Genomic DNA, 16,535 nt, shown 5'->3' with positions numbered 1-16,535 from the left:
CACATTGGTTTAGTTTTAGCAGGTAAAATGAGTGTTACAAGTTAATTCTTTCAGATTAGAAGGAAAAAAATTATTGATCCTCTTTTCAGATGAGGGGGGAAAAAAGGGTTTAAAATAGCTTAATTTTATTTTTTCCCAAGGAAAAAGGAAATGTGAAGGTATGTAGTTAATGGAAGAAAGAAAGGCAATGAAAGGATACCAAGAGACAAAATAAGTCAATTGCATGGAGAGGAGTAAAGAAAGAAAAATTATGTTGGAAAAAATTAACTGGAAAGGGTCTTCTATTTTATAAGGAGAAAAGATTAAAACAGAAAACCTGAAAGGCACAAGCACATTAAAACACCAAATTCTGTGCAAAGGGAGAAAAAGTAAAATGAATGAAAGGGGAAGAGTTTAAATTGAAGAGAGAGATAAGTACATATGATATTTTTAAGTAATTTCTCTCTAATAATCAGCAGCATATATTTGAGTTTGTACAGAATGACTTCGATTTTTAATGGATACAGAATTTGTGTTGCCAAAAATTACATCACAGTGATCAGCAGTGTTACTCTAAACACAGGTAAGGGTTATCAAGGTTTTATTTATGTAACCCTTCATTTTTATTCAATGTTTCCTTTGAAAAAAAAATTTCAAAGCTACAGTAAATATAGGGAGTTTCTTTCACTTAAGCTTGCTATTTTTCATGCCAAAAAAAAAAAAAAAAAAGCCAAAGATTGAACACCATGAATTCTTCAATAGCATCTTAAATTTAAGAGACTGAATGATAAACAGATTAATTATATCAACCTGAAAATTAGTTGTCTGAAGTAATGTTGTTGCCCTTAGGTATTTCTCAGTGCAGGAAGCCAGGAAGAGGAAACAACAGTCTTTGGTAATGCTTGTAGACACCAGTAGCTGGTCAGCTCCTGATCCATTACCATGTCGACTGCAGAGCATCCTCCTGTGGCCCTTTTCATGTCATTCAATTCTAATTTACCATCAGCTTTCACAGCTTTACCATGCACATTCTGAAATTGGCACTGGAGGCTTGACATAAAACCACAAAGGTAACTAAATTCCAAGTTAAAGCTGAAATTCCATTCTCAGTTCTCTTGGTTGTGGGCGTGCTGTGGAGCACGTGGGAACACCCAGTGTTTGAAGCCTGGGCTGGACCCACACACAGGAGAACAAGCTGAGAGTGGAGTTTCAGCCCAAGCCTTACCATTAATACCACATAGCTCTTCGTGGTTTGAAGTCAATCCCTGAGTTATTTTAAACTATGCTTACAAGAATCTTGTGGTAATAGTAATAGATTCTTCTCACCCATTGTGCCTCCTAAATTTGAATTTTTGTATCCATCTTGCTTTGAGTTTGCACTGTTGGAAGCTGCTGAGGTGTTAGATTACAGATACCTTAATATCTGAGATTCAACCTTAAATACGTAATTATTTCTTACAGTATACCTGTCTTCACTTGAAACTCATTTTGTGGAATAGAATTGAAGAGGAGAACTCTTCTTTTTTGCCCAATGCATGCATTTTTATGAGCAAAATGAGCTTTCACAGTGTTTTTAAAAATGTCAGGAATGTCAAATGTATTTTATCTGAAGGACTCATTGGACGACTCAGGAAAAACTACTTGGAAATTAGTCAGGATTTAATTGAAGTGGGAAGGATACTGAACTGTGGAGAGAGAGCTTGCTCCCCTCTGCACTTTTTAGATTGGTACTTCAAAAGAAGATCAATCTTAATTTTAAGTGATTGAATCAGCCTTTTCTTCAAAACATAATTTTTATTTAATCTTTGGTTAGGTGCTTGGAATATTGATTAGAATAGTTATTCAAACATTTATCTCTTTGAAGAATAAATGGCAGTTATGCTTATAATTTGTTTTTTCAAAAATAAGAGCTTTCTTCTTCTTCCCATATATTTCCATCCCTTACCAGCTGTCTTTGCTGGGTCTGACATCTCTGCTTATTGAAGATTGGAGAGAGATGTATTCGTGAAGAGGGAGGGATACAGCTTTTAAACAAGGTGGTAGCTGCTCTACCTGAGCTTGTGCTCGTGTCCTGAAGGGTGCTCTTTGCAGATGACAAGTTTCTTTAACAGTGACAGGATGTCAGGAATTTTGCAAAAGCTTTGAAAAAAAAAGTAGAAGATGGCACAGCTGATGTATTTCATCGTGTTCCATCCTCATTTGTGCTAGTTTTGAAGCTGGCATTCATAAGAAGTTAGCCAAGGCTATTTTGCAAATCAGGGATGCCAGATTCACAAAAAGAAGGGAGTTTGATGAGTCCATAATCACATGTTATTGTAATTGTGATGGGAATAGGTTCCTTTCCAAATACAAGGCACTCTTCAGAATTAATATGTGAACATCACAGAATCACCAAATATGCTGAGTTTGAAGGGGCCCAATCGGGAATTGAATGAATCGGGATCATCCAGTCCAACTCCTGTCCCTGCACAGGACACCCCAAGAGTCACACCCTGTGCCTGAGAGTGTTATCCAAATGCTTCTTGACCTCTGTCAGGCTGGTGCAGTGACCACTTCCCTGGGGAGCCTGTTCCAGTGCCCAGCCACCCTCTGGGTGAAGAACCTTTTTCTAATACCCAGCCTAAACCTCCCCTGACACAGCTTCAGACCATTCCCTCAGGTCCTGTCACTGGGCACCACAGACAAGAGATCAGTGCCTGCCCCTCCTCTTCCCCTCATGAGGAAGCTGCAGACTGCAATGAGGTTTCCCCTCAGCCTCCTCTTCTCCAGGCTGAACACACCAAGTGACCTCAGCTACTCCACATATGACTTCTCCTCAAGGCCCTTCACCATCTTTGTTGCCCTCCTTTGGACGCTCTCTTAACAGCATAATGTCTTTCTTATATTGTGGTGACCAAAACTGGTACCTATGTATTTCAGTTAAAATCACAGATTGCTGAAATTCAATGCTCTGTTATCAGTAACAAATTTAGCTTTAGACAGAATTCAGATAAATGCTGCAAGACTTAAGAAACTTGAAAATCCACTTGGTTTGAAGATGCTGTAGAATTCACTTTTTACTTCTTATCTAAACTTTTTTATTTTGTATTTGTGCAGAAAGATTGCTTTTCATTACATAATTTCGGTTAAAGGACAACTGTGAAACCATTTTCCACTTTTTAAAAAAATTTGCTGGTGGGCAAAAATTGTTTATGTTACTATGAGAAGGAGATGATTTTAGAAAGAATGCAGCATGTTAATACCCAGCAACCATGAACTATTCATTTGAGATTTGCAGCATTTGTTGAGTCTTGTTAACTAAGCAATTACAGAGTCACTTGTCCCGTAAAGTTTTTAAAAGTATGAAGCTACATTTCTTGCTACATTTGATTTATTTTTAAGCAACATTTTCCAGAACATGCAGGTCTGTACAGCAGCAGTGCACTCGTGTTATAGGCCATGATAGAGCTATATACTGTAAGAAGCTTAAAGCAGTTCTATCTAAACCAAAGCAAGTCTTGGCTTCAGATACGTAGAGGTAGCCCACATTTTCCTTGCATATCAGAATATGACTGTTTTAAATCTAAATTGTGAGTATTTTGGTTTTTTTCTTGTTGTTGGTTCCCTCCCGCCCTTCACTGAAACCTGAGGTTTGAGGCAAACAAACATTACAACAGGAAACTAAAATTGACTATAACAAGTGCTTGTAGCCTATCATGCAGTGAAGTATTTTAACAAGTTCTTAATGCTAACACAGAGGTGCAAGGTGTGGGATTAAATGGCAAATTGAAGCCTTCTATTTAGAATTATAGTACAGTATAATATAATATTATGATGCTAATTGCTGTTCCATGATTAATGTTCAAATACACAGTGTGAGTTCTGAATTTTAGAGTTTCTCCTTTTCCTGTTATCACTTACCATCTCTGAAATCCTAAAGTGTAAATATCTCAGTTTCACTGTGTCTGTGTCCTCTCTTGCTGCCATTAAGTGCTGGTGCTACTCATCAGAGTGTTGTCAACTTTCATGGTTTTGATCCTGAGTCTCTCAATATTTACAAGGAGAGGGTGAAGTTGGAAATTTTTTGTTTGCTTGACTAGTTGAATCTTTGGGTTTGGTGATACTATCTCTGACTCTCTTATTGGAGTTTTCATTGCTTTTCCCATTTCTGACTTCTCTGAAAGACAGGCTCATACTTAAACTAGAAGATCATTATTTTCTCATCTTAGTAGTTGCTCCAGTTTGATAGTTAACTTCAGGAATGGGTCATTTGCATGGATACACTGGACATTTCAGCCTTTACTGAGCCAGCCACTAACCTGGCAAAATACTATTTACTGTTTGGTGGGTTTAGGTTTTTTGTTGAGTTAGTGAGCTGAATTTGGCTCAGCAAGAGTCCAACAAGTAGCAGAGCTGGCAAACAAGGAGGTGCAGGACCATATAGCCAAGAGCAGGGGAGTGGGGAAGCAGGAGCAGCCTTTGGTGACATCCAGCCATTAATTTGGCTTGCCTGTGTTGTTAAAGCATGCTCTCAGTGAAGGCAAAAAATACTTTGACATGATAGATAAGCATGTCATTCTTTAAGACTGTGCCATAAAGGCTTTAATTGCTGGTAGCTTTTTGTTGTGGCTACCCGCAAAGTACCGAGGTTAATCAAGATTGGGTATTGGATTTTTTTCTAATTACAGCTTTGGTCTACAAATGCATTAGACTTTTTTTCTTTTTCAGAAGGAAGATGTCATTCGTGCAGAAGTGGATGAAAGACTGTCGCTTCGAAAGCACCGCTTCATGCATTTTGCCTCACTGGAATATGAAGGAGAACATTACATGACACCAAGAGATTTCTTGTTCTCAGTAATGTTTGATCAAGTTGAACGTAAGTTGTTTTCTCGTCATTGTATTTGTGAAGGAAAAGAAAGTTGCAGATCCCCTTAGAGATGTCATTTGCAAATCACTGGGATAAGGTCCTTTATGTTACCTGAATCAGCAGAAGCCAACTTATAAATGTTGCCCATATGGATTCCACAGACAACACTACCCTTTACACAAGTGAAGTGAGGCTGATGATTTAGAAATCTGGTGACTTGATGATGACATCTCCGCATAATTTTCATGTCTGATCAGTATGTAGTTCCTCAATTACTTACGTGCCACAGAAAATAGAATGAGTGTAATATAATACTGTTCATACCATTTCTGGCCCTGTTATCTTCTATCCACTTCACCAGTGAGTAATTCTGTGACCTGTTTTCTTAGAAGAGGCAGTGGTGGGAGTGAGTTGAACGAGAGTAATAAAGTACAGAGTTCAGTTCTACATTTTTGGTTTCAAACCTTTGATACAAAACCTAGTTAAGAACAAATTAAAATCGTAAGTGTATTTTCAAGAAGTACTTTTAAAAGCATACTTTCTGAGAAGAAGGTAGGAACAGCACACAAATAAAAAGTGCATAGGTTGTTGTTCTTTTCTGCAGGTTTTCTGGCTTCATTAATTCTTCCCCATTTCTTAAGCTTCTTTTGTCTTTGTATCATCTTCTGTTATTTCCGTAAGTTTTTTTTAATTATATATGCTTTTTTCCTCAAAAAATTTGGGATTTACAGTTTTCACAAGATTTTACTTTTGCTTTTGAAAGGTTAAGTTTTACAGTTTCCAGAGAGGATTGTCACTTAGAGGACAAATATTCTGTTAGTTCATCTGCTGAGGGAAAGAGAGAGAAATCCCAGCTTTAATAGTTGCTTGCTGCAATCTGCACCTGCTGACCAGGAGAGCATGTTGTCTAACAAAAGGCATTCAAAGCCTGGGATGCTCTGCCCACCTACCAGCAAATGTTGTAGTGACTTGGGAGTACTGAACTGGAAATACAAAAAGGAATTCAAGGTCCTGTGAAAGGGTTTGAGAGACAGGGAGGAAGAAGGAGACCAGAATGTGCTTTGGTTCAAGCTTGTCAAAAACCTAGGGCAGAAAAGAGCTGCAAGCAGTCAAAGAGTAGGACACAAGTATCTATAATAAAAGAAGTTTTCCTGTAACTGCCAAAAATCTATAGGTGATAAGGATACATGGATTCACTGCTGACACACAGCTTCTAATATTACACAAAGCTGAATATAAATCCTTAGAAGGACTTTATGACCTTGAGAGTCATGGAGATTTTTAAAAGACTGTTTTTTAATATATGGATGTTAGACTTCTTTCCCCTTCAAAACTTAAGCCATTAAGCTAAAAACCTTAAAGGGATCTTACTTTTCAGCCTGAAAGACGGTGAATACAGAAACTTTTAGTTTTGAAGGTGTGGTTTTCAGACAGTTGTCTCTGAAAACAAGGTTAGAGAGATGAGTGTTTTTCAGTCCTAGCAGTTCATACATATTAATTGGTTACTCCAAGTATAATAGTATACTTGCAGATTTTTAATGAAGTGGTATGCAGTGGTATTTATTTGTAATGCAGCCAAGTTAATTTCAGTTGCTTTGCTAATATGAGTAGGAAACAGCATTAAACAGAAACGAATAAATAATGACAAGAAAAAAATCTTTGCTCTAATGACTGTTTAGCATTTCAAATTGAGGTCAGGCTTGCAGCAGTAGCATCATAGATGCCTGATAGAAAAGTGTTGATACTTGAATCTAATGTTCTTAAATTTTTTTTTTTAACCATCATTGGTATGGATTCTTTGGCCAGTAGCATAAACACAGTGGCAAGCAATTCTCTTGATTTCTCTTGCTTGGGATTTTACATTTTCATGTGACTTAGAACAGACATAGAATGCAGACTAGCAGAGAAATATGGCACTTGAAGTATTTTAAAGGCAGTGGTTTATTCATTGTGTTTATAAGAGTTTCATATGAGGAAGATAGACCTATTTCAAGTGTCTATCCTGGTATATTCAGAGTAGGTCAAGATAGTGAACTTAATAACAAAGCAGCAACTGTTTTGGAAGCTTTATATTATAAAATAATTCTCTTTCACCCTGAACAGTGCCTTTAGAAAGGAGAATGGCACCACCACTTATCCTAGAAAGCCTTTCACTTACTGCATACTTAGATGCAATTTTAACATGTGATCCCACATACAAATGGTGAGTCTTATAATGCTGAACTTCAGGCTGTAATGATTTGGTTATTTTTGATTAATTTTTGATTAATTACTAATAAGTAAAAAAACCCAAATCGCTCAGGAGAATCTGAAGCACCCTGACAGTAACCATTCATCTTCATAAATATTTGCTTGGAGTTTTCCAATTTAATGCTGTTTATACTAATATGGAAGACTTTGGGCTGTTCTAAAGTTTTGTTTCTGCTATTCTTTTTACAGACAATATGCAGAAACATATGACCAGCTTCACGAGCAGTTTAGTTGTGTACATCAAGAAGTATTTCTGAGGTTGATCTGTCCCTGTTCAGAGATAAATACTCCCACAAGGAAAAAAGGCAAGCAAAAAGAGGGATGAGAAACAGTTATGAATTGTGAATAGGAGACCTTGGCCAGCAGCCTTAGGGTTTTTTGCTCATGGGTGGTTGTCACTGGAGAATTACTTTGAAATCTTCTGTTAGTTTTTAAACATAATCGAATTTAGTAGAAAGTGAATGTGGTATTGTGTAAACCAGACAAGTTGTTGGTGCTAGCGTTAGAAAATACCAAAATATTTTAGCTATGTGCAGATTGTCAACTGAATTCCTGTTCACAGTTGGGTGGAATTTATTACTGAAGCAAAAATCTTAGGTGTGCCCTTTGACAAGGTTGCAAAACATGCAATAAATTATGATTTATTATAGAACACTTTACCAGATAAGAAAACAGATGAACTGTACTGCAAATATATCAGCTGTCATCCAGCCTAAGTGATCTTGAACCCTGGCTGGTAGACCTTAGTTCACTACCTCTGGTCATTTGTTTCCTGATGCATGGGTTTCTCTATTACTCATTTTCTTTAAGGTAGGCAAAAGTTGTGAAATACCGGCATTCCTGTTAATTAAATCACACCTTCAAAGTTATTTACTGTCAGGGTGATAATGAAGAAAAATATTTACAGTACTGCCATGTAAGGAGAATCAGCTGATAACAAATGCAGAATTTCCTGACAGACTTTTTGTTCTGCATATCGACAAAGCAAACAGCTCTTTAAAGGAATAAAGACACCGTCCAAAAAAAAAAATTTGCTTGCTTTTAGAGGCAGTGCTTCGCACCAAATTACTCTGTAAATATGTACCTAGTTGTGTTGCTGTTAGTTATTTTATGAAAGGAAGCAGCCACCTCTTTATAAACAGTGGCAAACAGTAAATGAGATGTGGTAGTGTGGCACAGCATTTGTGCCAGTGTAAAACTAATGACAGCATTTTTTTCTACTAGTTAGTGCAGTGCATACTAAATGCACCATTGGGGATTTTGGATTCATGGCTATATGCCATGTAATCTTGTGTTTAAACTATGTTACCACAGGGATGTGCAGCAAACCATTGCAAAACCAGCCAAGTTTTTCTGGGTAATCTGTGGGGTGTTCATGTAAATCGTCATACCTGATGCAATGATAGTTTAGTGAGAAAGTATTCTCTGTTACTGTTCTTATTGTGATGTAAAAATACTTCACAATGTGTAGTAATATCCAATACAAATAGTATAAACTTGTTATGTTGCATCGGAAATTCTAGCACTTTTAAGATAACAGGTACGGGAAGGATTAAACTGTGATGATTTACACTGAATTTTCATTGCAGTGCAGGAGCATATTTGAGATGTAAAACTTGTGTCTTACACAGTTGTGCATACTTGGGCTCATACTCCAGATTAGACAACTAATACGGTGTTAGAGCTCCATGGAAATACCATCTCTGATGTGCTGTTGCAGAACGTATAAGAAAATTTGTGTTAATTTTTGAAAAGGACTGCAAGAGTCCTTCAGGAAATGAAGATTTTGCAATGCATTGACTCTGAACTGTGCTTATGTTCATTTTTTTTCTAGAGAAGGTTAGTCTATTCCTCTTCCAGGTAGAAGACAAACCTTCAGGTTGCCTTGTCTGATAACAATTGACACCTGCCAAGTAAAGGCTTGTGTGTCTGCTCAATCTAGATTTAATGTGTTGTAGCATCTTCATTCATTCAGCTGTAGTGAAAGAGATTTTTCTGTGTTCTACAGTACCAGGGTACCAGAGGGAATATTTCCATGGCAGAGTCCTTTCTGTCAGTGAGGATTAGTGTATTCTAAGTTTCCTTGGAGAAGTTGTTCAAGCTTTCTGAGTTGGTGCAAAGTTATGGTGTGTTTGCAGGCTTGATAATAGGGCAGGCGGCTTCATGTCACAGCACCAGCATGGTCATGGCTGTGAGGGAATCAGAGGAAAGGACACAGTGCAAGGCTGTGGTGGCTAAAAAATTGACTTCTCCATTGTCCTTAGTTGAGGACAGTGCTGGTGCAGTCAGTGGTGTTAGGAGAACGAGGAGGGACCAGCTGGTAGATGAGCACTTCGGAATGAGCTGAGTCAGTCTTTTTATTTTTGGGTCTTGAGTTTTTTGCCTTTGATGGGAGTTCAGACGCCTATACTTTAGTGTCTTCATTTTGACCTGAATTTCATATGCGGTAACTAATCAGACTAATATGAGTCATGCATCAGTGTCAGATCTAAAATCTAGGATTCAAAGAGTGAGATTGAAGCTTGTCTAAATGGAGAAGCTTCACATGGGAAGTAAGGATTGAAGTGTTATATGGGGAGCCATTTATACAGCTGGGAACTGAATTCAATCCTCTCAAATTTCTAATGCGTTAACAAAGAAAGTGTTTTCTGTCTATCTGTGCATTTAGTGGTTTCTTAGTACAAATATGTCATTGTTGCTCAAATCCCCCAAACACAGTAGAGAGCTCTGCAAGCTGGGTATGCAGAACAAGGATGACCCCTTGCCCAGTGCTAGATGGAAGGCAAAGTGAAGATAACCCAAAGAAATAACGTGATGGTTTAACATCATTATAGTAATCTCTTCTGAATTTTATAAAATGAAACAAAATCAGCCATTTCTAACCAAAGCTTCTTAGTCATCATTGTTTACTCACTTCTTAAAGTGGGGTTGTGAGTAAAGGAAAACAATATTCCTGTTAAGGAATTGCACACACAAGCAAAGATAAACATTGATTGCTGAAAATTTATGCCTTGTAACTATTCCATACTGTGGATTTTTCGTCTTCAGCTATCCTTCATCACCCAGAAAAGCATTAGCAAATCCTACCACAACCCTTTCAAAGTCTGCCAAGTAACATACTTTTACTTTGCCTTAAGTGTCCGAGTAGAACAATAAAATTGGTGTTCTGCATAAAATAATATATTGTTTTGGGTCAAATGTTATGCCTCAGCCAATTGTTGGTAAATAGATAAGCTAAATAAGGGAGTTTTTTGTTTCTTCTTTTGTCCTCAGCAATTAGATGTTAACCCTGATAACTAAAGTACATAGGCTGTGTGTTTATTAGAAACAAATTTGACGGTAAATAGTTCTTTGTTTAGAAATATGGCAGAAATTACTATAATCTTGATAATGTGTATTTATGTCTGGACAAATGTTTTGTTGTGAACTCAAAATAAACACTAATGCACTTTCATGATGGTTGCATCACAAGGTACTACACAACAGAATCAAAGATGGGATTCTTGAGGAGAAATGTCTTGTTCCCTCCTGCAGCATTCGAGTCTGCTCTGTTGGCCAAGCTACTATTTTGGTGTGTTAACCACTGGCCACTGCACCAACTTACTTGTTTGCTCCCATTTTTCAGAAGAATGTCTTTGGTTGAGAGTCCAAAAAACAGCTGCGAGGGGAGCAGTGCTGAGAGCAGAGGTGTTAGGTGAGTGCTGGCTTCCAGCGCTGTAGCCCTGCAGCTGCAGCAGCAAGGAAGCGTGCACGGTCAGATGGGAGAGCAGGGGGAAAGGGAACCATGAAGCAAAATCATTTAAAAAGAAGCATGTCTTTTTTTTTTCTCCAGTTCTATTTCCAAGCCTTCAACCATGTTGAAGGTACCTGAGATACATTCCTTGTACAGTCAAATAGGAAAATATATTTTTGATCCTTAAATTTATACTGACATTGCATTAATTACATTTGTATGTTTGTGGCTATATCTGTGTGAGACAACAGTAAGGTTATACTGAGCTGGTGCCTCTGTTGTGATTGATTCCTATTTCTCTCTTTGTGGCGTTGATGACTGGCTGAAGAGTGATGCAGATTGAGAGTTCTTACCTCGATTGACTGCAGTGCTACTGTTTAGGTAAAAACTTTGGCAAGGTGTCCTGATTTGAAAATACATTACTAGCTGTTTAGCTTTCTGAAAAACAGTTCAATGAGAAGATAAATTAGAGCTTCTCAATGAATGAAAGCAATTTTTAAAAACTCAGCAGAAAAATAGTACCAATAATAAAAGCAATCAAGCCTCAGCAGAGTTCTGAGCAAGAGGCAAGTGGTCTCAATGCACATCTTGAAGGATTTGGTTATTTAAAGTGTGAAAGTTATTGGTTATTTAATGGCATCTGAATGGAAAACAGATTCCTTGAAATGAATGAAAATATATTGTGCACATACAGAATACTTTTAGTGCAAGTAATGGAAAGATCTGGTTATTAATAACAGGAGTCTGCTTGTTGTATAAACATTGTCTGCCTTAGAATTTCAGAAGTCTTGCAACAGTTTCTGCTTTAGTCAAGTATTCCAGTTTTGTGACATGCTAATGTGATACTTAAAATACCTAACAGACAAGTCACTTTTTTTAAACATATGGGCACATTTCAAGAGCTCATACAATCATTCTTGGTCTCTAAATGTTTTTCCTATCTTTAAAGATTTTTTTTATTCTTTTAGAATACCACACGCTTTTTCAACTACTTTTATAACACACTGTCAACATACCACAGAAAATATCTCTGGGATTTGTTCTCCCACAGGTTCCGAAAACTTTTTGACAGATTACTTCAGTATTTTTTTTTAATAACTCAGTGGAACTTAATCAGTTCTGAAACATCCTGCTTAACTGACAATTAAGTCTTAACAGATGTAGCATGAAAATCAGACTCAATGAATTTTTTCACTCTTAAATGTATTTTAATTTCTTGCAACATATGTCCTCAACACAGACAGGTATTGGTTTATCCCTCAGAAGTACAATCTGGTTTTAAAATTCCTTGGCTTGCATTCAGATATTTAAGAACTGATGAGAATCTGCAGTCCGTTGGCAGACAATAGAAGGTGCCAGGAGTGCAGGTCAGGCTCCTGCCAAAATCTAGCACACGTTCTAGCCTCATATTTTAAGTTGTTTGTAACTCTTTTGGTGCTGATGGTTCCATGCTTTTCCTTAGGCCAATGCTGAATTTTTATCGTATTAGTCGTATGATTTATCCTATTTTGAGTAACCTTGATACAGACCACTATTTTTCCCCTGCTTGTTCTCATCAGAAATGTTACATTATGAGGTTTTTTGAAATGCCTAGAGTAGAACCACAGAGTATAAATCACTTTTCTTCTAGGCAGTAGCAGCAGGCAAGGTGTGCAGCCTGCTTTGGTAGGTGAGAGGACTTGTCCTTACTTGCCAAACAGCTGGCGTCTCCAGGGACACCTTTGAGAAGTTCCATTGCTCCCTGTTTGGAGAACACTGGCATCGATTCCCTAAGGGAGAAACTGGCCAGGTTATGCTCTGTTTTTCACTCCCCAACCTTGCACCTGCAGTGGGTTATAGCATCAATTGTGCTCAGTAGCCTTCCTCATCTGCTGTGAAACAAAAGCAAAGACCGAGTTCAAAGACTTTTTTCCATGTGTAAAACACACAGATTCCTCTTGTTAGAGCCACCTGCTTATGTGGCAGTGCCCTCCCTTGGGTTACCAGCTTCGTTACTGCGGAGGAGAATGCAGATGAGACTATTCTTAGTAATCAAACCAGTCTTCCAGTGTTGTCCAGTCCCTCAGAGAGCTCAGGTCCTCACACCACCATCCATAAGGCTGGCAAGCACCTGATTATTCTGATGGTTATGTCTTTTTTTAAAAATCTTTCCTCTCAGACCTGGAAAAGCCTGAAAGTGAAAGGATTTTACAGACACAGCTAACAGAAAAATACCACATTTTCCAACAAATCCTGCCTTGGTTCTTACCAGACAAAAAGTAGTTCAGCATTACTAGTAGGTCCAAATCCATCCTACCTGGCCACTCTTGGTTTTTCTAGCTGCTTTTTTCAGCTGATCAGTATACATAAAATGCCAGTGTCCAGGGACTTTGTTCACCAAGAATTGCAATCGTACTTGGCGTAATAAAAATTTTGAAATGGGCTCCTTGCATGGAATTTAAATAGAAGACATGGCCAAGACAGCTACCTTTTGATGTTATCCAGTTTAATCCAGTTGTCTTTCAGGACTGATGTTTGAAGTCTTCAGAATGATACAGCTTGTTTTCCCAGGTGCCAGCCTTCTTTTCGAGTCTTGAACGCGTGTCCTTTGTGCCAATACCTCTGATACTTCTGGAACTGCTGAGACAGTGAAATCTTGCTGCTGCATCGATATTGACAAGTGCTTAGTAAGTCACATATCCCACCACAGAAACTGCCAGTTCCAGAAAACGGGGGACTTTTCCTCCTTTTTTCCCCTCTCCAAATGTTTTTTGTTTCATTTTTGATTCTCCTCGGGAAGGGGTGTGCATCTCTTTGTGTGTCACCCACACCCTGGCAATAGCATTTATTTCCTTTCTGTGGATTTGTTGGTGATATAGAATGTGAGAGCTTCCTTTTGTTTCACTGTCAGTTTCTTGGGAAAAAGTATAAAACCTAATGCTCAAAAATGTCATCTGCTTCTCTGGCTTTCTTTGAACTGGCTAAGGAGAGACATTTTTTGCCATCTGTATAATGGTAAAGGCAGTCTCTACTGCTGAAAAAGTGAGCAGGTCTTTTAAACCAGTATGGTCATTTTAAAAGTACACTGGGCAACATAAATTACACTTTCACTAGAAGAAAGCTGTCCATTGTTTGCTTTTCATTTGTACCAACTTTGAGAACTATAAAAAGCCCATTTAAAATCCGATTCATCATTTCAATTTCTTTACTCTGCAGCTAAAATAAATGCTCATTTCAAGAGGACAGTAGTTACTCTTTATGCCCAGTATTTCTGTAAAGAGAAGAAAGGATATCTGTTTAGCCAAACCATTGTAAGAAGACTCATATTTATTGCCACTGCTCCCCTAAGTTAACATGTAATATCTTGTAATGTGTTTTTATGGATTTGTATCCTCTGTTAGGGAAATACTTCATGGCTTTGTACTTGTCTTAAGCATTTCATAGCTAAGTGTTTAAAAATTTATCATATATGTTCTAAAAGTCAGCTCCTATTTCAGCAGTTTACAAACTTAAAATATAGACCTCATACACTTTTTTCATACTCAATTTAAAATCATTTTTAACCACTGCTTATACTGGAAAACTGTAACATGAAATCTCCTCTGTTGCTTAAAAACTCTGCTGATATCCACCCTAAAAGTAGTCACTGTCTGTTTAAACCCTCTTGCTCTTGTGCTAACATTTCCCATTTCCTAAAATAGTGGATTTTTTTCTTTTGAACCTTAGGTCTGTGATACATTATAGATAATTAAGTTACCACTCAGCATTGGTCTTGTTAGGTTAAGCAAACCTGAGTTTATTTTCATCTCCTCTGTCTGGGTGAGGCCATCCATTCCACAGCTTCATGTAGGTATCTTTATTCCATGCTTTTGAGTCTGATTTATCTGTGTAAAGCCAGCGTCATTCCCTGGCTCACTCCGCTAGCAACCCCTGCAGTCTAAGGGATGGAACAAGGATTGAAGTCAGGAACTTCTTGAATTAATACTGTTGCTGAAACATCTGAAATGTCAAAGTGCAGCTTTAGTTAAGGAGAAAAATGGTACGAAGCAATGCTCATTTGAGCAAAATGCTGAAATGCGTGTATTCTGTGCTCCACTCGCAGTCACTACCTGCAGAACAGCTTCCAGCATCACAGGTGCTTTGGTCCTCATTTGTACTTCCCATGCATCTGCCAGGCTGAGGATACTGCGGTAGAGCAAATTATTTTCTGCATTCTTAGGTGGGGAAATTTTTGGCATAATCATTGTATGGCGATTAAAATGGAAAAAGAGAGATCTGGCAAATAATGTCCTTTTAGGAGGCCCTGTACAGTCAAGGGCCCTCAGATAAGGTACACTTTTTCTCAGGAAAAGGAAAAAACTGTACATTTTTTCAGTCCACAATTGCTCTTGGAGGAGAAATTAGTTTTGTCAGAGAAGCTGAGAATGGCAGGAAGGAGACAACAAGGATAATTGGAAGTGGTGGACACAGAAGCCCAGTATACTGAAGGCTGCTGCAAGTTAAATGAGACATTAGTGGGAATTTTGATGTAAAGTGTATCTCTGCATTTGCATTTGCCTCCTTCATTATATTTACTGAATAAATATTTCTGTTCTATTTCTGTTTTGACCTATTACGATGTTTCCTTTGGTGCTTAATATGATCAGAATTCTTCAGAAAATTTGACTGTAAAATAAAAGCCAGAGTAAAGCCAAATGTGTTTCTGAGGTTTGCTTCATCAGATTATTTGATTTCAGGGGGAGAAAGATTATTTTCTGAGAAAATAAGACTGTTCTAGAAAAGAAAAACTTTTTTTTAAAGAAACTCTTGATCTTCGTCAAGATTTTTTGTTTCTGCCAGATTTTTTTCTTTATCATGTGAGGAGTTTGAAGTCAAAGGGTCAAGTGATGGCTTATCTTTTCTTCTCTTATTCAGTCTGAAAAGTTCATTCTTTAGTGTAGAGGAGGTGCTCTAATTGGTGCACAAGACTTTTTGTTTGTTCTACTATAGAAGGCTGATGAACATCATGTCAATAATTAATTTTTAAACATACTATTAGCTGCATTAATTTTTATCTAGGTTGCAAATTGACCAAGCTGTTTTAACCAGTGCAATCAGGTATGATTAACACCTGTTTTTAAGCTCTTCCATGACTTCTCTTTACTTCAGTTCTTTTGAGTCTTAAGGGAGTTCTGAGACTTTTCATGATCCTGCTCCTCTTCCCTTTACCACCTTGTCTACTGAATAAAGGCAATGTTTCAGGTTAGTTTTATGTAGCTGTCTTCATTCTGCTAGCAGAACCTAACAAAATTTCTTCATTAAACTTTTTGCATGGCAAAAATAGGTTAAATCTTTCATATCTTAAAAACCAGGAGCATCCTGTTATCATTTACATACCCTTGGAGCCCCTGCTGTAGGAAAACTTTCCAAACATCTGTTAATTGCTATGTGGCAGATGTTAATGATGTATAAACAAATCAGACTCAGCAGGGGCTGTTACTGGTTTGCTTAGAGCTTCTGTATGTGCTAATAACAGAAGGAGCTAATCTTAGAAGTGGAAAGAAACTCCAGGCTAATTTAAAGATAAGGGTGAGAATGACTTGGACCATCAACTGAAGGAAAGCAAGTCAGCCAGTGAAAGAAACTCCAGTTAAACAAGAGAAGGGAGAAGCAAAGAAAAACTAGAGATTGCAATAATGCTTGAACTTGGAGAGCTATGGAAATAGTGAGGTAGGGCTGTGCAGCATCAGTAGAAGCTCCAAGCAGTAG

General features: G+C 37.7%; 1 protein-coding gene across 1 annotated transcript in view; it reads left to right on the top strand.

The window, feature by feature from the left end:
- The window catches only part of MICU2 (mitochondrial calcium uptake 2), a 142,923-nt gene that overhangs the window by 72,736 nt on the left and 53,652 nt on the right, over nt 1-16,535 (top strand). The window contains exon 2 of the mRNA XM_082278636.1: nt 4,687-4,834. Within this exon, the coding sequence (XP_082134762.1) occupies nt 4,687-4,834 (148 nt within the window). The remainder of the gene's footprint in view (nt 1-4,686; nt 4,835-16,535) is intronic.

This window comes from Coloeus monedula (assembly GCF_965178545.1).
Source record: "Coloeus monedula genome assembly, chromosome: 3".
Lineage (NCBI taxonomy): Eukaryota > Metazoa > Chordata > Aves > Passeriformes > Corvidae > Coloeus > Coloeus monedula.
The sequence above is the reverse complement of the archived record's forward strand: the minus strand, read 5'-3'. Positions and strand labels throughout refer to the sequence as shown.